Here is an 18776-nt window from a genome sequence, read left to right as displayed (position 1 = left end):
AGCTGCCGCACTGCATATGTGTAGGAAACGAAGGAATTAAAGTGTTATTTGTTCTCTCAAAAGAGGACACAGGGCGAGGGAGGGGTACTCATGCTCCTAATGCCATCTCCGTCTTGGACCAAGTTCCGGACCGGATCGGGGCATTCTTGCATCATGGCACTATCGTGTATCCACATGACATGTTCTCGCTTCAAGTTTTCTGTTATGGGCCGTGGCTCGACTCATGGACAAGGTAATATCAATGAGAAAGCTGTACATAGCCCTCTGTAGATGGCAGTGGCTTGAGTGTGCCTCAAACGTGGCTGATGCGGGGGAGGATCAATCATCGGCCGAGCCGCTCCGAGAAAGTGGATACGGCCTAATCCATTATGCCGACACGTGCTTCCGGGACCCACTCTGGGTTCCGGAAGCTGTCCTCATCTTCGCCAAGGCGCCATCGCATCTTCTTTGTCCTTCAAAACCATCAAACACCACACGCGGTAGCTGTTCACCGCCGACGAGAAATCCGACTGCAACGATTACGAGACTCCGCTGCAATGGCTTGCGGATCGGGATGCTGTGGTCCCTCCAAGGATCAACCCGTCGATTCCAATCCCGGGTCCTCACCGACTCCAACTGAAACGCCGGCTGAAATTGACAGCTGCTGTGACAACGCGGGTTCTTGCGCTGAGCCGGTCGAGGCGGACGACAGTCTCCAATCTGTCCGATCCCCGACTGACAAAAACCGCGATAATGACGATGATTGCCGAAAGGGCTGCTGCTCCTCGACTCCAGCTTCTGAATACGCCCAACTTGGATCCGGCCAGGCAGTCGTCAAAGACTGCTGTGTCCCGCCCGAAGAAGATGTTGGCACTTGCGCAAAGCCCTGTTGTGGCTCGGTGGATGAGATAATCACGGAGACCACCGCCGCAAAGCCCGACAACGTTGAAGTGACAGCCGATGACGACAAGAAAGGATGTTGCAGTGCTCAGGAGGAGGTCATCGTCGACAGCTGCTGCCCCCCCAAGCCCAAATCTGAGGACGTTTGCTCCCAAGCATGCTGTGGCCCAAACATTGAGGTCAAAGCAATGGATGTCTGCGGGCCCCAGCCCACTGATGTCACGGATGACTGTTGCGCGCCGAGACTTCCAGTTGCGGATGCCTGCAACGAGGGCTGCTGTGACACAAAGGCCGAGCCAAGGATGAAAAAAGACTCGACCATCAAACGAGACATCGGCGCCGATTTCTGTACTCCGCAGCCCCAGCCAACTGATGACTGTGGCAAAGGATGCTGCTCGTCTTCGCCGTCTAACCCGGAGGTAAAGGTAACAGAGGACAAGGCACCCAGCTGTTGCGAGGGCAAGACATCCCCTTGTTGCGACTCAACCTGCATTGACCGACTCGCTCTTCGCGAATGCACCGCCAAGAAGTCTTTCTCTTCGCGCCGCTCGTCCAAAGGTACCATGCAAATCTATCCCGAAGACAATCATAGCCGTGCTCGCAGCTGACATACCCTGCAGCGACCGCTAGCGATGACAGCTGTACAGGCGGCGAGAACGGCAAGCCATGCCGCGATCACGCTCGCACAGTCCGCAGGACTTACCAAGCCAAGCTTGAAGCCTTGGGCTGCATCTGCCGGGCTCTACTGGCCCTTGGACAAGAGTCTTGCTGTGCTCCTCGTGAACGACCCGTTCAGAAGCGCTCTTCCATCAAGTCGTCTCGCTCTCGCGTCTCCATCGACTCATGCTGCGTTAAAGGAGCACCAGCTACTGCCTGTGGTTCGAACGGACGCACTAGCGACAAGAAGGCGTCCCGCTCCGCTGGCTATGGAGTCAAGGGCAACGGTTGTTCCAAGGGATGTTGTGCAAAGCCAAAGGCCCCAAGCGTTGCGGGTTCCTGTGCCGACTCCTGCTGCGATGCAACTGAAGCGACAGATGCCATCGTAGAGACATCCAAGCGAGTGGTCAGCGACGTGACCAAAGATGTGACCAACGACGTTGAACGGGGGCTCTCCGGAAAGGAGCATGTCGTTCTCAGCATCTCCGGCATGACTTGTACGGGCTGCGAGACCAAGCTCAGGCGAACACTTGCGACGGTCGGCGCGGTCAAGAATCTCAAGACCAGCCTGGTGCTGGCGCGCGCCGAGTTCGATTTGGATATGGGCGCTGGTTCGGTGGTCGAGGTCATCAAACATCTCGAGCGAACGACCGAGTTCAAGTGCGAGAAGATAACCAGCCAGGGCGCCAGCATCGATGTCCTCGCCCCCGGCAACACTGCGGCCTTCATCAACCAGCCCTGGCCAGAGGGTGTCACGGACGTTCGCGCAGTGGATAAGACAACCGTCCATGTCGAGTTTGACGCAGAGGTCGTTGGAGCTCGCGATCTGGTCGATAAGGGTTGGGGTGCGCCCGTGGAGCTGGCGCCGCTTCGCGCTGATCCGACCTTGGAGGCCGGCAGCAAGCATGTACGCAACATGGGGCTCATCACCCTGCTTTCGATCGCCTTGACCGTTCCGGTCCTCGTCATGGCCTGGGCCCCTCTCCCCGAGAGGGAGCTGGCCTACGGTTCCGCATCCCTGGCCCTGGCGACTATTGTGCAGGTGGTCGTCGCAGGACCGTTCTACCCCAAAGCCTTGAAGAGCTTGATCTTCTCGAGAGTCATCGAGATGGACCTGCTCATCGTCCTGAGCACGAGTGCTGCATACATCTTTTCCGTCGTATCATTCGGCTTCCTCGTCTCCCACAAGCCTCTTTCGACCGGCGAATTCTTCGAGACTAGCACGCTGCTTGTCACACTCATCATGGTTGGGCGATATGTCAGCGCCCTGGCGCGCCAGAAGGCCGTGGAATCCATCTCCATCCGATCGCTGCAGGCTTCTACGGCGTTGGTTGTTGACCGCTCAGGCGAGGAGAAGGAGATCGACGCACGACTTCTCCAGTACGGGGACGTCTTCAAAGTCGTACCAGAGTCCAGAGTCCCGACCGATGGGACGGTGATCTCGGGCTCCTCTGAGCTTGACGAGTCCATGATGACCGGAGAATCGAAGCCGGTCGAGAAATACGTTGGATCTTCACTGATTGCCGGATCCATCAACGGCTCCGGAACCCTCAACGTCCGTCTGACCCGTCTCCCGGGCGACAACACCATCAGCAACATCGCCGGCATGGTTGACGAGGCCAAGCTCTCCAAGCCCAAGATCCAGGATATCGCCGATCGGGTGGCGTCGTACTTTGTCCCGGTGGTGGTAGGCATAACAATCATCACGTTCTCGATCTGGATCGCCGTCGGCATTACTGTTCGCAAGCAATCCGGCTCCGAGGCCACGATCCAGGCCGTCACGTACGCCATCACGGTCCTCATCGTGTCTTGCCCATGCGCCATCGGGCTCGCGGTACCGATGGTCATTGTTATCGCCAGCGGCGTTGCTGCGGAGAGAGGCGTCATCTTCAAGTCCGCCGACAGCATCGAGGTTGCCTACAAAACGTCACATGTGGTGTTTGACAAGACCGGGACCATTACGAACGGGAAATTGACGATTGCTCAGGAAGACTATGTTGCGGAGGATGTCCTATCAACCAAGGGTTTGATTCTAGGTCTCGTTGGCAGCATCAAGCATCCCGTTTCTGCCGCTGTCGCTGCCCATCTCAAGGCCCAAGGGATTTCCCCTTCCACCGTGTCGGACCCCAAGGCCCTGACTGGCAAAGGCGTCGAGGCAACTGTTTCTGGGCGGAAACTCCGAGCGGGTAACTCGCGATGGCTCGGCTTCTCCACGGATCCAAGAGTCGAGCCGATCCTCACAAAGGGCTACACCGCTTTCTGCTTCACCATCGATGGCTCCTTGGCCGCCGTGTTCGGTCTGGAAGACTCCATCCGACCCGATGCTCTCGAGACCATTGCGACGCTGCAGAAGTCCGGGATTGCGGTCCATGTGCTCTCTGGCGACGACGACGGCGCCGTTCGAGGAGTAGCCACTCAGCTGGGGATTCCCCACGGCCACGTCCGCTCTCGCTGCACGCCCGGAGATAAACAAGCTTACATCCAGACGCTGATGGCTCGGCGGCCACACACCACGACAGGAACCCGCCACGGTCCGTGGAAGAGTCTAAAGGAGCCAGTTGTCATATTCTGTGGCGACGGTACTAACGACGCGGTCGCGCTGGCCCAGGCCACGATCGGCGTGCACATGAACGAGGGTACTGATGTCGCAAAGTCGGCCGCCGACGTGGTCCTCATGCGGCCCAGCCTAGCCGGCATACTCACCGCCATCTCCATCAGCAGAAAGGCCATTCACAGGATCGCCTTCAACTTCGGCTGGAGCTTCGCTTACAACCTGGTGGCCATCCTCCTCGGGGCCGGCGCGTTTGTCCACGCGAGGATCCCGCCCGAGTTTGCCGGGCTAGGTGAGTTGGCAAGCGTGCTGCCAGTCATCGCCGCTGCAGTTCTCCTGCGTTGGAGCAAGGTTTAGGGGACCCTTTAGTCTTCCCAGCGGGGGATGGGTAGGGGGAAGACTGGACGGGCCGAACGGTTGTAACATGGGACGGCACGCAGCGCGGGAGAGGAGGAGGGCGGCGCGCGTGACGCGTCCAAGGGAGCGGGTGCCCGAGGTTGTGCACCGGTAGGCAGATTCAACATCTGCGGCATGCATGTTCTTGTTTTGCTTTTTCTTCTTCTTCTTCTTCTTCTTCTTCAGAAACCTTCGTCATTGGCTCACGTTCTTTCACCTGCTCTTCTTAGTATGGCCCTGTTCGGTCGATTGATTCCATCTTGTCTCAGTCTTAGTTGTGGCGTCCATCTGCTTTGCAGGTGGCTGTTCGTTGTCTCTGAGCACCCCGGATCGTGGCACCTCGGCTGCTGTCGAGTGATCGGACTCTGAGTCCGAATTGTTCTCTCCTGGGTTGTACTCATGACGAGATGTTGTGCTGCTTTCCGCGCCGCGCCCGCCATAGCCCAAATGGAATCTCCTACCAGCAGATATTACGCCTCCAACATAGTACAATTAAGACAAGATTGCTTTATCCATGAGAAAACATGCAAACCAAACCCTCAAAAACCGGTCTTGATTGTCTCGGCGCACGCCATCAGCTACCTGCCTAGGCAGAGCAGAGCCTCTTCTCTCCTCTCCCCTTTCCTCAAAGACAGGGTAAAAATGGCACTAACAGACGATGTCATGCAGCAACAAGGTGCGTTATCCGACTTCCCCCGCATGCGTTTAGGAACCCCAATCAAGCATGACGGGGCGATGCCGTTGGGCAGGGTTCTGGCCCCTCCCCCAGCCCCATACCCTTGATCCTGATCCTCTGTCCGAGGCGTGTGTCCCCTCCCCCATGTCGACCCCTGATCGGAGGGACTTGGTGCTTTTGCGAGATCGGTCACGATGTCCATTCATGGTCTGACCCTCCTTATCACCCACCACCGGCAGCACAATTCGTTGATCGGATGGTCGTAGCTTCTGATACTGCGCTTTGGACTCTCATAGAAGCCATGTATGAATCTCAGTGTCAGTCGTGGCACTTGTACGGTGTTTTCTATAAACTTGTTCGCTCGTATATCGTTGTACTCTTGCGACTTTGAGAAGGACCGCCTCGGCTACGAGTCTCGATCCCCACGTCGACCACATGCGAATGCCATCTGGTGCCCATTGTGTGATCGGGGGTACACAGCTTTTCTGCACATAGATTGACATCTTCACCGGTGTGGGGGCTAGTCTATTGCCAAGTCGTATAACACGTAGCACACACTGTGGCTTGCTGGCTTGCTGAGGGTGATAAGTCTGATGGATGCTCTTCACGACCGGCTTGTCCAATAATGAGCTGAATATGACCGGAGGCTTTCCGGGCCTGGGCCCTGTTGCAAGGTAAACAACCGGGCAGGAATGCCCATCCCGTCTTTTCAAGGTGAACACAGCGTACCTGTATGGCGAATGCTTGTTTGCCGTGTGCTACGATCCGGTGCGATCCGGCGGGTGGCAGTCGAGCCCTCTTGGATCGGGATTAATCGAGATGAAACCAGTGCCGCCTTATGTCTGGGCGACGTGGCAACCTACAAGTAGCATTTTCCGAGCTCTGGGCACTAGCACCGAACTGGTGGCTTGTGGCTCTGCCAGGGGATGTCCATCTGCACTCGCTTGGCGACAGCAGGCTCCAAGGAAACCCAAACACCAAGAACACAGAGTCCGATAGGGGTGGGGTTCCAACTGGCGTCTGGGTGACAGTTCCGCGGGCCGTGTGCCAGGCGACGCAAAGTGGGATTAGTACATCATCCTTGTTTCCTGCGTGCAGCAAAAGCATGGGCATGGTGCAGTGATGGGAAGAGCATCGAGAGTGGAACCGGCACCATAGCTTACCTTATCTATGAATGGCAAATCATCGATAGTAGGTGGCGCTGGGTAAGGCACGCAACCCGGTTAGTATCAAAAGAGGTGAGGCTACCCATAGCCGTAGTTGTCTGGAGGACTAAGTACGCCCCATGATTCAGTCGGCAGTCTCTTGACGGCAAATCCCTTCTCATCTGCATCATGTAACAGATTGGGAGCAAGCCCTGATGGCGTTCAAAAGTGTCTTGTTCTGATCATGACAAAGCCTTGATAATGTGTAGTTTAGTCGTTCTCAACCGCTGTACGGGAAGGAATCTTCATCGTCGTAGGACCTTTTTCGTCACCATCTCTCCAAGGGCTCCGCCACTAGCAGTCCACGCTAGACGCTGGGCAGGTAGAAGAAGCTGCAACTTGCAAAACGTTACGGCCGTTGCGGCTACTCTATCTATCACTAGGGCTGAATCTTCGCGTGGCACTTCCGGAAACAGAATGGCTCGAGTGGCGCGTCTTTACAGTGGTGGCACGCAAGTTGGCAGAAGTATGTATCCAGATGCAAGAGAGGAATTCTCGGGCGTAGAGTAACGGGGGGAGGGGTGACGCGTCTTACATTAAAGTCCGACAAACTCCGCCACACAATCCAATAAGCTTAGGTAGGTAGCGGCAATATCTCCGTTCCGGAATGTGGGTTTCTCGTCAAAGTGATCAGGGTCTCGTGGCATACTGGAGACTAAACAAGCTAGTGTCGTGGGCGTGGTCGTGTCCAGATAAAAGAAGAGAATCGATCATATTGCCAAAGTCTGGGGCAAAGTACGATGTATCTAAGTAATGATTTATTACGCTTTGAAGGCCATGGAGGAAACTAAGGCCTTGAGTAATGAAGCTCTTCCTGCCATTGATCGGCGTGTTGCAATTCCAAAGATCACGTAGCCTTACGGCCTAGACCGCAGATGAGAGGCCGCCAATTAACGCGGATGAATCTTAGTAGGCGGTCTAGATTGTCGCTTTCTAAACGACATTATCAGTCGTGGAAAAGGTCTCAGTTGTTTATCTGCTCAACGCCACGCCCGTAGAATAAAGGTCGAGATCCAAGAAGACAAGCGAGATGCTGCTGCGGCAGGGACATTGGCGTCGGGAGAACGGAGAGAACAATGCAGGAATGAAACCAGGAACGGGCATTCAACACCATGATTCCAAGTCAGCCAAAATTCCAGGGCTCGGTCCGCGGTCCGACAGGCCCTTGCTTGGTGCTCCTTGGTACCCCATTTGGAGCCCCTAGTTCAAGACTTGGCAGACGAAGAAGAAAGCAGTAAGACTGACTTAGACACAGTGACACCAGGCCCGCGCCGGGCCTTCATGCCTCTCTTCGGCTCCATCTCCATTCGGCGTCGGGTAGTGGGAATGCAACAGCAAGGGGAAAGTGAAATGGCATTGCTTTGCTACTAGTACAGATAAGTCAGGTACTTAAAGCAGGTGCCCAGTTGAGGGTGTGAGGGGGGTCAAAAGGGCTTCTTGTCAGGCGTCCCCTCTTGCCAGCCTCCGCGAGAGGACATGATGCAGGCTGGATGCGCGGCGAAGTGGCTGATACACTCACGTTTTACTGGATGATGTACACCTTTTGCAAGTTCGGCGGCATCTATGTACCCCTGTACAGATCCGGAATGCCCTCATTCATCCGCGTAGCCAGTCGGCTCCTCTTCATGTACTCATCCCCGACGGGGTTCACTGCCCACGCCGCCTGCTAGTCAGTAACTCATCTTGGCAAGTGTCAAGGCTCAGAGACTCGCAGGCAGTAAGTTTAAACATCTCAGTGACTCGTATTGTATACAAAAGACCCCGATTGGTGCTTTTTGGAAGCTTGTAGTTTGTTGTCGAGGTTGGGGACCTTGCCTAACGAAGCAGCAATCATAGAGGGCTCACTTTGATTCAGTTTGATGACGTGCTCGACAATCGGCGCCAGCACCACATTCTGCCTCTGGGTGTTGAAGAAGCACCCAGGACCCTGTACTGCCAACAAGATCATGTGTCTGTTTACTACTTTCCGAACAACTCAGGTACCCTTGGCAGCATCATCGTGTGAGCTGTGAGTTTATCATCTCAAAAGGTACTGCACAGAAGAAGTTACAATGAGGGTGTACCGTTTCCAGGAAGCGCTAACGCCTTTTTGGTCAATCCAGTGTACGTACGGGATACTTCGGAGACCGAAAGCCCACATCATGTACCCTGTGTGTGAATCTGAGTGTCAGTAGAGAAACTCGACACGGAGGCCCACTGCTTCAAGCATAGGTGCTCCTGTACGGTAAGAAACATTTACTCAGTCTAGCCAGCCCAGAACAAACAGTATAGGCAGAAGTCACTGGAAGATAAAAAATGCGCGAAGGCTTTGGTGGTGACAAAAGGTGTAGTTGCCATGACTTGAGCGGCCTGGCCGTGTTACTTACTTCCAACGATCCTTGGAGATAGGGCTTTTCGTAGCCTCTAGGGATCGCCCCCCCTCCCCTGCCGTTCTTGTCTCGCAATGTCGCAAAGAGATTCCCAATGGGCAATGGGTGAGGAGGCGTGTTCTCTCATATGTTTCTCCCTAGCTTTTCTTGTCTCCTGTCTTACTTTTTGATCATTCCCTGTGACGAAACGGTTGATACAATGACTCAAGAAAGTGGACAACATCAGACGGTCTGAGGAGTGCCAAGTAGTCGATCGGCGCAATCAATCTCAACATCGATCCAGCCATCATTTCTCCAGCCTCCCAGCCCCTTGTGGAACCTAAAACTCCATATCATCACAGAGCTGAACAGAGAGCAGGAAGGGAGCTATGTTGTGGAACTTTCGTCTTGATGACGGCGGAGACAGGGAGTGAGCGTGTCTCTGGGGAATGACGCTAGGGCATGAAACTGTTGAGGTAGAATGACTACCACCGAAAGGCGGCTACTCCATGTGGTCAGACAGTGCTTGTTTCCTCTCTGCGGATGCCAGGAATGTGCTGTCTCAGGGCTTAAGCCTCTGATCTCCTCAGCCCCTTTGCGGTCAGATGCTACCTATTGGGAGGGGGAGACAGGAGCGGAATCAGGCAAAGGACGTCGTAGCCCAACTGAACCGATAGGCTCTGTTAGTGAGTGACACCTGTCTGCTGCATTTACTGTCGGCGCTGTATGCCCTGTAATGGTTGCCTTGTCCCAGTTCCGCCTACTGTTCAAGCTGAGCTGAAATTGCCATCCAAGTCCAGCCCGTGACCACCATGGCGAGGAATATCCTGTGCTTTTCGAGCTAAATATCATATGACTACCTGGTTACTGTTTACCCTTTTAGAACAGCCCGCCAAAGAGCGATGATTCGGTGGAAAACCTAGACCCGTTGAGCCTTGTGTTCGGGTTGCTGTTCCCTGTCTCGTCACATGGGACGGAGGCTGGAGTCGATCAACGATTACAAACATTGAAACCCCCACCGAAAGCGACGTGAAATCCCCGCTAAAATATTGACCAGCATTGCTAATCTAAACTAAACTCGGCCGTAGGAGCGAGCATCCACCAGAATTAGACATTGCCTTACGGCTACTCAGCCCCCAAGTCCAGGCGTTGTGGGAAAGGAGACAACTACGCTAGGTCTTTGTGATAGCGAGGACTCGAGCATGCGCTTTTCGAAAAGTTGTTCTGTCTCGGGGTTTGGTTTCGGGATCTGCTATTGGTTGAAGAATGCCCTGCGGTAGCCACAAACCTGGCCAAGGTGGGCGGATGGCATGTGGCTGTCAAAGAGGCTTTGTCTTGATCTCACTCAATGGTAGCCGGCCTCAAGTCCTATTCCACGTGGACGGAGATAAGCAAGTTGTAAGACAGCCCTTCCAGATGAGAGATCGAGGTACGGCGGATTTCAGATCGGCACCCAGCTAGCTCCCATGGCATTATCTCCAAACTCGCGAGGGCTGGAAAGCAGGGCAAACGCATGATGACGGCCAAGAAAAGTCAACATCCACTCGCTGCCTTACCCCCTTTCACCCTTAGTTCGTGGTGAAGTTCGTTCTCGACCCGGAAGAACCCGCTCTCGTCTACTGTGCCCCCGAATCACTTTCGACACCAGCATGGCCTCAAATCAACTTGTCGAATACTTTCAACCGTCTGCAGAGAAAAAGATAGAGGCATTCCGTCATAACCGTCGTGTGTCAGTGAGGCACTACGTAGCGATGGTACGAGACCCAAACTACCACGGTGCACCGGGACAACATCATGATGCATCTTGTAAAATGCAGAGTAAACGTGCTGCGGACTTTTAATGGCGTTTTCTTTTTCCTTTGTAGAGAGAGTGGCAAACCTCGACGCCCCCTCCATCTTCATCTTCTGGTCCGGTTGATTCCATCCGAAACCGAGAGACACTCTTAGATTGATGGCTACTCCGAAGTCCGAGCCAGTCAAGCCGATGAGCTGCACGCCATTATGGGTACGGACAGGGCACTAACCTCACATTCGCCAGCTTTCTTCGGCCCCGTCCAGTCACCCCTTGGCCCCCCATGCCCATCCCGCATACAAACCACCTGATCGTGCCAGGGTTCTTCAACAATCGGAAGCCAAAAAGCACTTGTTCGTCTTGTAAAATAGATCCCCCCCAGCTTGTCCCAGATTGTCCAAGTCTGCCCCAGCATATGCGTTACACATACACTGGCATGGGCCAGTGTGAACCTGTGTTTTACTCAAGCAGCGCGTCATTCCGTGGACTGGGGCCCAAACAGTCATGCAGCGAACCACTGCAGCGCACAATGCTCGCCTCTCTTTTGCATTGGCACCCCCCATTGGTGTAGATGGGCAGACGGATGAGAGAGATATGGTCGGCCACTCACTGCCTACAGGGAGCCCGTCTCGCTGAAGATGGGCCGGGGAGGAGCTGAAATAAGAAAACCTCCCTAGCGGCTATGAGGGATCCAGGCGAGAGAGAGTTCGGATTCTGTGGTTGGGTAGTGACGATGGAGCTCGTCCTTTTCCACTGGGACGCCAAGGTGCCACCCGTTTTCTGTTAAAATAGACAAAGGGACATGCCAGAAAACATAATTCCACTGTGCTTTCGTAGAGCTGCTTTTGGTGTTCTGGTCGACTGAATATTCCGATCAACTGAATAACCTGGATTCCTGTAATATCAACAGCCGATTGTGCGACCAAACTCTGCTGCTCACATCAACGTTTTCCAGTCACATCTTTTCAGCCTGCATCAACCTGTTCGCAAGATATCATAGCTGACCAAATAGTGTCACAACCTGGGAGTGTCATATCCTTGTCTGTCCTTCCTTCCACCGGCAGCCAGGTTCAAGGTTGGCAGTTGAGCGAGTTTGTTGTGTCCACACTATCCAAGCAGTCGCCACGGTCCACACTCGGACAGTTGGACATCGGACCACAGCAACTCCTGGGAACCAAGAAAGAGGTGCCGTCTGCCGGCCGGTTCGCCGAAGATGGAGATTTCGGAAGCCCCGGAGACTTGGCCGAGCCATGCTGCCCCTATCTATTCTGTAAGTTGTCTCTGGCGAGTCATGTCCTCACAAAGCATCACAGCTCCATTCGAACTTTCCCCTCCTTTGTATCAATTTCGCGGCAACAACGTCTGGCTCGACCCGAGTCCTAAGAGGGATATGTGGCTAACTGATCTCAGGATACCAAGACTACGGGACATGGCCAAGCCCCCTTCTATCCAACCCACCTTGGCGCGTACGCAGACACTCAGACGCAGCCACACTGGGAGGAGTACGAAGGCCTCTCCGTAGCTCAAGCGGCCGCAGTTCCATTCCACGAGTACTACCATCCCATCGACGGCTCGTATCACTCGGCCGAAGAATTATATCCGCTAGAGGCTCTGGGCTCTTCTGTTCACGCTAGGTGCCTCGATGAACCAACACTGCAACCGATGACTTCAGCGGTGGCTTCCCTAGGAAGCCAATATTCCAACTTTGCCAATCCCTCGCAACTGGCTGGCTGCTACAGGACTGGCCCTTATCCAACCGCACGTCAGACAGCTGGTGGCACACTTGGCCCTGAACGAGTAGCGGATTGTTGTGGACAGCCGAGACACTGGGAAGTGTCGGCTGGGCTTGCGACATGCTCGACTTGGATATCGCCCCCGCCCAGCACAATTGCGTTGTCCAGCGGCTCGTGTAGTCCTAAGGACATGTGCATCGTGACCCCTCGCCGATTCCCCTTTCCTGAGCATCAACTTATGACGCATCCCCAAGCATCTCCGCCCCATGGCATCGAGCCCGTAACGGCTAGACCGAGCCCCGAGGTTGAAATGCGTTTCAACCACGGCGCCGCCGGGAAGAGCAATGCCATCTTCGGACACGAGAAGCGAGCGGGCCCCGAAAGAGCCAAGACAGGTAGTCGAAGAAAACGTACAATGACGGAGGAAGAACGCCGAGCTATAGCGGACACCAGGCAGATTGGTGCTTGCATCAGATGCCGCATGCAGCGCCTCAAAGTATGTCTACAGCTGCACGGAACACACCCCCTTTGAACCAACCAGAGCTCGTTTTGGAGGCTAATTGCAAACGCAGTGCGATGTCAACCCGAACGACCGCCAAGGGCCCTGCCTTACGTGTTCCCGAGTCGACATGAGTTCCGCCAAAGTCGTCCACCGACAGCCTTGCATTCGAACCAAACTCTCCGACGTCGTGCTATACCGTGATCCCAATACGGCGGGTTGTGAAGCCTGGGGGTCCCCTGCTAAAGTCCCCGGTCCCAGACTATGGGATGGTGATACCACGTATAGGATCAGCCTGGTGATGCGGGGACTCTGCTCGGTGCCCATGACCATCGAAGTGAGGCGGTTCGTGGAAAGCCCCGGTGATCAAGTCAACTATATCTGGCTGGACGAGGGAAGCGGCGAGGTCCGGAAGACTGCCCTCGAGCCATACGCCCTCGCCAGCGTCAACGAAACGCGCAAAGCCTTTGACGAATACGTCGAGGCCAATGCCGTCGGCAGCTGGGAGGAGAAGACCAAGAGGGGCGATGCCAACCAGCTCATCCTCGACCATTACAAGAACGCGCTGGAGCATTACAACAGAGTCAGCGACGCCGAGAATGTTGTTGACCAAAGGCTTTTGTTGAATTTCTTCAAGCTACGCTTTGCACTCCGTAGGTACCATCCGGCACTTTGGTTTTCCATCCGACCGTATTTTTCTGACTCTTAAATCTCCGTCTGGTCACCCTTTTGCATGCTGACAGGTTCCATCTCCAGACGTCAGCATGCATCCTTCGTGGGTCTACGACAGAAACACCAAAAGCGCCAGCTGTCTGGGCATGATGCCGGCCAAGGGTGACTTCCATCCTCTGCTTGACCGGGTCCCAACACCTCCGACGATCACCAAGCAGATCAACTCGATCAGCCATATAGTAATGCTCAAGTACCACGAGCAGGTGCTGGAAGACCTCGAGAAGATCTGCTGCAAGAAGATACGGACGTCCTTCTTCACGGTCTACGTCGTCGTGTTCTTGATGTTGCACGAGCTTGCCGTCATGACGGAACACCACCGTCTGGACGCCCTACTGTGCCAGGGCGAAGAGGTATAGAGAGGACACCAGGGTTTGGACTTTGCTATGAGATCTTTGTGCTAAATACCTTTATTTTCAGCAGAAACTGCGACAGTACGCGTACCTCTCGTACCTCGAAATGGTGAAGAAGAGCGCCAACATCCTGCTGCTCCATTGGCAGTACTACAGGAGAGCACCCGACTCCCTCTGCCCGGCGGACAGCTGGATCGGCGACCACATCACAAAGTGGTTCTGGACGGGGCTCAGCAGCGAGCATGAGAAGTTTTGCCGGGAGAACTGGCAAAAGATGAGGGAGATGCGAGAGGACGGTGAGTCTCGAGCCCAACCGCATCATCTCATCACGTGTGATTCCATCGCAGGCTATCGAGTCACTGACTGACTGAGTGACATGGTTGCCAGTCCGCTGCCCCGAGCAAAAGGACCTCGGCAGCCCCTTTTACTGGGTCTCGCAGATGTTTGAGGATGATTGGTCTTTGGAAGACATCTGGCATCGCCAGGGACGCACGAAGGCGGCCAAGGACCCGGACGCGATGCCGGTTCCCAAGCCTCTCAGAGCAAAAAGACGCAAGTGATTTCTTTGGAGCGAATGGGTTTGGAGAGTGGGTAGAGAACAGGGCATGGCCTGCTTTCAAAGTTTGGTAGAAACTCGTATACATCAATCGTGTAGAATCCGTAGTTGAAGTGCTACCCCCTTACACGGCGCGGGAGGTCTGCGGACCAAGTTAATTCACACACAGTCGAACTGATAGGAAGCGGACATCGGGATACTTCAAACCTCCGACCGCGGCTTGTCATCGTCCCTGAACTTCTGTGAACTGTGAACGGCTCAATCAAGCTCACCGCCAAGATGATAGCGGAAAGCCGGGACAAAAAGAGTCGTGCTACGCTTGGCTCCCACGTCATACATCTTCAGTTATCGGGAACCCACGCCCAACCTGCGTTCAAATAAGGGGAAGATGCTTCATTACCTAAGGTAGTCGGGGGGTTGCGATGTATCATGGGAGTGAGTGAATGAGTATTCAGACGTTTCCGCGCCGCATTTTTCTCATTTCGTGTCGTCACGCACTCAAAAGAATAGAGTTTCCAATGAGACTGCCGCGCTGGGAAAGCTAATCTTCTTTGATCGCTGCGGGGGATGTCAACAGATCTCGCCGGTTCGTCCTAAGATTTAAGCCGCAGTTCTAAAGTCGTGGTGACTTTGTTGTTTACATCATATTGTTTCACTCAGCCAGCGACGTCACCATTCTTTCATCCACCCTTCAGTCAATCAATCACCTTTCACTCATCTTCCCCCCCCCCCCCCCCAACTCACCGGCCCCGGCCAGACCGGGCGCTGTGGCAATTGTGTGAGGCTCAAGTTGCACTTTTGGCAAGCGCCCATTGAGTCCGGCTCATCAGGAATGCTCGATAGCAACATGTGGTCTCATTCTGCTCTCAAGACCGCTCATTCTCACACCATCGGGCCGTTGAGGTTGAATGAACTTGTGTAGCGCGGCACCCTGGGAACCCTGAGTGGAAGGCGTGGAGAAAGGGCCGACTCGGCTCCCTCGGGCCAAGTCGGCTCAGGGTTCGTTACGAAGACGCGAACGCGCAGTCGCGCGGTGCGACGATGTCGATCCTCTCCGCATGCAAACGGTAGAAACGGGCTGGATGGGCGGGCACACATGGTGTTCGGGGCTTCTGCTCCCAAGAGAGGAGGTTTGCCACTTGTTATCGATGCATCAGCAACTTTGCTTGATACACAATAACACATATCATGGACTAACAGTTTTGAAACCTTGTCACTCTGGGGTTCCGTCCGTTACATGCTGTACCCCTCATTATCGTCCCATCTCGGATCGCCACACGGACAAGGACGTTGATGGCCCGCTATTCCTCTCCACACGCTGCCAAATTTTTCTAAAAAAGGGGGCCGGGAAGAGAGAGACCTCGACTCACCGAAACTTCGACCTGTTCACCACCCCCTTCTCATCGACATCCTTCGCCAAAAGGGTTACAGTACGGCACGGTACGGTACGGTACGGTCACAGCAAACACCATGCATCCCGCCCCTACAGCGTCGCCGGGTGGTGGTGACCCGTCTGGCACCGACTTCACCTCCGAGAAGCGCGGCGGCATACCCGAGAGCGACGTGGGCGCCGGCGAGTTGCAAGTGGGCCACGCGCCTCTGTCGAAGGCTGATGAGATGGGAAAGTCGCCCGCCAAGGACGGCGATGCCACTGATGCCACCGCCGCCGCCGACGCCAGCGACTTGGAGGTCGGAACGAACCAGACGGACTCGATGCGCGACTCCAAGGGCAAGCGGGCCAAATGGACGAGGTTCTACCGGAGGTACAGGCTTCCGGTCCACGTCGTTGTATGGATGCTGTTCACCGCGTAAGTTTCTCTCGAGATATGTACACACACAGACACACACAAACATGTGTAAACACACATATACGTATATATATATATATATATATATGCGTATGTGTATGTATATCGTTCTCGTGCAGATACCTTCTTCCTCTTTGGGGTTCGGGGCATCGGTTGACCAAAGACATTCTTGTCGCCCAAATACAGATGGTGGATCGTCGGCCTCGTCTTCCAGCGCGACAGGCTCGGCTGGCTGAAGCCATTCCTGGTCTACCTCGCCATCACCATCCGGATCGTCACCCTCTGGCTGCCGGCCGCGGCCGTCATGGTGCCGCTGCGCTTCGTCTGGGGCCACACCGTCGCCAGGGTCTACGACCTGACGCCCAAGAAGCTGCACCAGCCGCTCGCCGCCCTGCTGACCATCGGCGTCTTCCTCGTCGGCTCCATGATCCCCGACGACGTGGGCGAGAACACGCGCGCCAGCCGCGCCATCTCCCTCTTCGGCCTGCTCCTCATGATCGCCCTGCTGACCGCCACCTCGCGCGACTGGCGCAAGATCCCCTGGCACACCGTCATCGGCGGCATGCTGACCCAGTTCGTCATCGCCGTCTTCGTCCTCAAGACGAGCGTCGGCTACGACATCTTCGCCTTCATCTCCGAGATGGCCCGCACCCTGCTGGGCTTCGCAAAGGAAGGCCTCGAGTTCTTGACCGACGAGGAGGTGCCCACGCGCACATGGTTCCTCATCTCCGTCATCCCGGCCATCATCTTCTTCATCTCGCTCGTCCAGCTGCTCTACCACTGCGGCTTCCTGCAGTGGTTCATCAAGAAGTTCGCCGTCTTCTTCTTCTGGTCCCTCCGCGTCTCGGGCGCCGAGGCCGTCGTGGCCACGGCGACCCCCTTCATCGGCCAGGGCGAGTCGGCCATGCTGATCAAGCCCTTTGTGCCCTATCTCACGCTCTCCGAGATCCACCAGGTCATGACCTGCGGCTTCGCCACCATCGCCGGGTCGGTGCTCGTGGGCTACATCAGCCTCGGCCTCGATGCCCAGGTGCTCGTCTCGTCGTGCGTCATGTCGATCCCGGCCAGCATCGCCGTGTCGAAGCTGCGGTACCCGGAGACCGAGGAGAGCCTCACCAAGGGCAGCATCACGGTGCCCGACGACGACGAGAAGGCGTCCAACGCCATCCACGCCTTCGCCAACGGCGCCTGGTTCGGCCTCAAGGTGGCCGGCATGATCCTGGCTACTCTCCTCTGCATCATCTCCTTCGTCGCCCTCATCAACGGCGTCCTGGGATGGGTCGGCAGGTATCTCGGCATCCACGACCCGCCCTTGACCCTTCAGCTCATCCTGGGCTACATCCTCTACCCGGTGGCCTGGTGTCTCGGAGTGCCGAACAAGGACCTGCTCGTCGTTGGCGAGCTCATCGGCATGAAGATCATCACCAACGAGTTTGTCGCCTTCAAGTCGCTCTCTAGCAATGTCGAGCCCTACGTGTCCATGTCTGCCCGATCCAAGCTCATCGCCACTTACGCTTGCTGCGTGAGTATCCCGTTCCTCACTCCTGGAGGGGGGGACCCCCCTCCCCGTAACATCGGGAGCCTTGCTGACTGCGTATACCCTAGGGTTTTGGCAACATCGGATCTCTCGGCACGCAGATTGGTGTCCTCTCCCAGATCGCCCCTGGCCGTGCTGGCGACGTCTCGCGCGTTGCACTGTCGGCCTTGTTTGCCGGCGTTCTGTCGACCCTGACATCGGCCAGCGTTGCTGGTATGCTGTACACTGGGTAGCTCCGGGGTAAAGTCCAGAAAACAAAACCAAAGTCAATAGACCGAAACACGTGAACATATTACCGACGACAGTAGTAGACCCATCAATGATGTGACATGTGCCCGGGGGGTCTAGTTAGAAAAGGGTAGAAGAGGCTCAGACGATGCGCACTGCCTCTCGGTGGTGTGTAACTCCCAAGTTCTTTCATGTGAAGGTGTGAATTCAACACGGTATCCCTTGCTGTTACCATTCGAAGCCTGGGAGAAAAGTGTGAGAGCTGCCGACGTGTCTTCCTACCACCATGCGGGCCGGCAGGCAATTCTTCGTACCCTTTGGCACGACTGTGTTGCTTTCTCGATGGCCACTGGCAGCGAGGCATACTTCGAAAGTAGGTGACCGCAGCGAGAAAGCCGTACCTGTCTTACAAGGCGGGCACGGTGAAACATTCTACAGAGCTGTGTGGCCGTTGGGCCGAGACAGTCGCGCCCAGCCTGGATAGCTCAGCCTCTCCCTTGCGAGGGAAGGGCAGACAGCGCCGGGCTCTCCCATGGCAGCCAAGGCTGATTTTTGTCAGGAATGTTTCTGATTCAGATAGCTATCAAGAACGCTCGTCAAGAGGTACCAACTGCTAGTCCTGTCCAAGAGTCAGCGTCAATATCCTCAAACGGCCATCACGGCATCACTCATCACGCATCTCTCAACTGAGGAGGGCTCCGCACTCGTCTCGTGGCCTCGTCAACTGATTGCGATAACCTACGCCGAGTCCCTCCCCCATACCCCATACCCCGGAATGCTAAGACTTTTGTCAAAGTTTCCCTCCGCCATTTCACGTAATAAAAACGAT

The 18776-nt window shown here is 55.4% G+C and overlaps 3 protein-coding genes across 3 annotated transcripts; all 3 read left to right on the top strand.

The window, feature by feature from the left end:
* Nucleotides 1–368: 368 nt before the first annotated feature.
* On the top strand, nt 369–4997 carry CDEST_15128 (Putative P-type ATPase, heavy metal-associated domain, HMA, P-type ATPase, A domain superfamily; the record flags this gene model as incomplete). Its single annotated transcript, XM_062931284.1, has 2 exons — nt 369–1437; nt 1500–4997. The coding sequence occupies 2 exons, from the start codon at nt 369–371 to the stop codon at nt 4442–4444; spliced, it is 4014 nt and encodes a 1337-aa protein (XP_062787335.1). The 3' UTR covers nt 4445–4997.
* A 6798-nt stretch (nt 4998–11795) lies between these two features.
* On the top strand, nt 11796–14549 carry CDEST_15127 (Putative zn(2)Cys(6) fungal-type DNA-binding domain-containing protein; the record flags this gene model as incomplete). Its single annotated transcript, XM_062931283.1, has 6 exons — nt 11796–11864; nt 11915–12733; nt 12810–13389; nt 13493–13818; nt 13889–14114; nt 14206–14549. 6 exons carry the CDS (start codon nt 11796–11798, stop codon nt 14376–14378), a joined length of 2193 nt encoding a protein of 730 aa, XP_062787334.1. The 3' UTR covers nt 14379–14549.
* Nucleotides 14550–15046: 497 nt separating this feature from the next.
* CDEST_15126 (Putative concentrative nucleoside transporter domain-containing protein) lies at nt 15047–18081 on the top strand. Its single transcript, XM_062931282.1, has 3 exons — nt 15047–16182; nt 16369–17704; nt 17788–18081. Exons 1-3 carry the CDS (start codon nt 15845–15847, stop codon nt 17950–17952), a joined length of 1839 nt encoding a protein of 612 aa, XP_062787333.1. The 5' UTR covers nt 15047–15844; the 3' UTR covers nt 17953–18081.
* The last annotated feature ends 695 nt before the right edge of the window (nt 18082–18776 follow it).

Source organism: Colletotrichum destructivum, chromosome 10 (assembly GCF_034447905.1).
Source record: "Colletotrichum destructivum chromosome 10, complete sequence".
Taxonomy (NCBI): Eukaryota; Fungi; Ascomycota; class Sordariomycetes; order Glomerellales; family Glomerellaceae; genus Colletotrichum; species Colletotrichum destructivum.
Note: the sequence above shows the minus strand (reverse complement) of the source record. Positions and strands in the feature narration are given on the sequence as shown.

Excerpts from the sequence above, each read along its gene's own strand:
- CDEST_15126 (XM_062931282.1), top strand. The coding sequence starts at position 15,845 with ATGCATCCCGCCCCTACAGCGTCGCCGGGTGGTGGTGACCCGTCTGGC. Across the intron at positions 16,183-16,368 it reads GTATGGATGCTGTTCACCGC|ATGGTGGATCGTCGGCCTCG; the intron begins GTAAGTTTCTCT and ends GCCCAAATACAG. Across the intron at positions 17,705-17,787 it reads TCGCCACTTACGCTTGCTGC|GGTTTTGGCAACATCGGATC; the intron begins GTGAGTATCCCG and ends CGTATACCCTAG.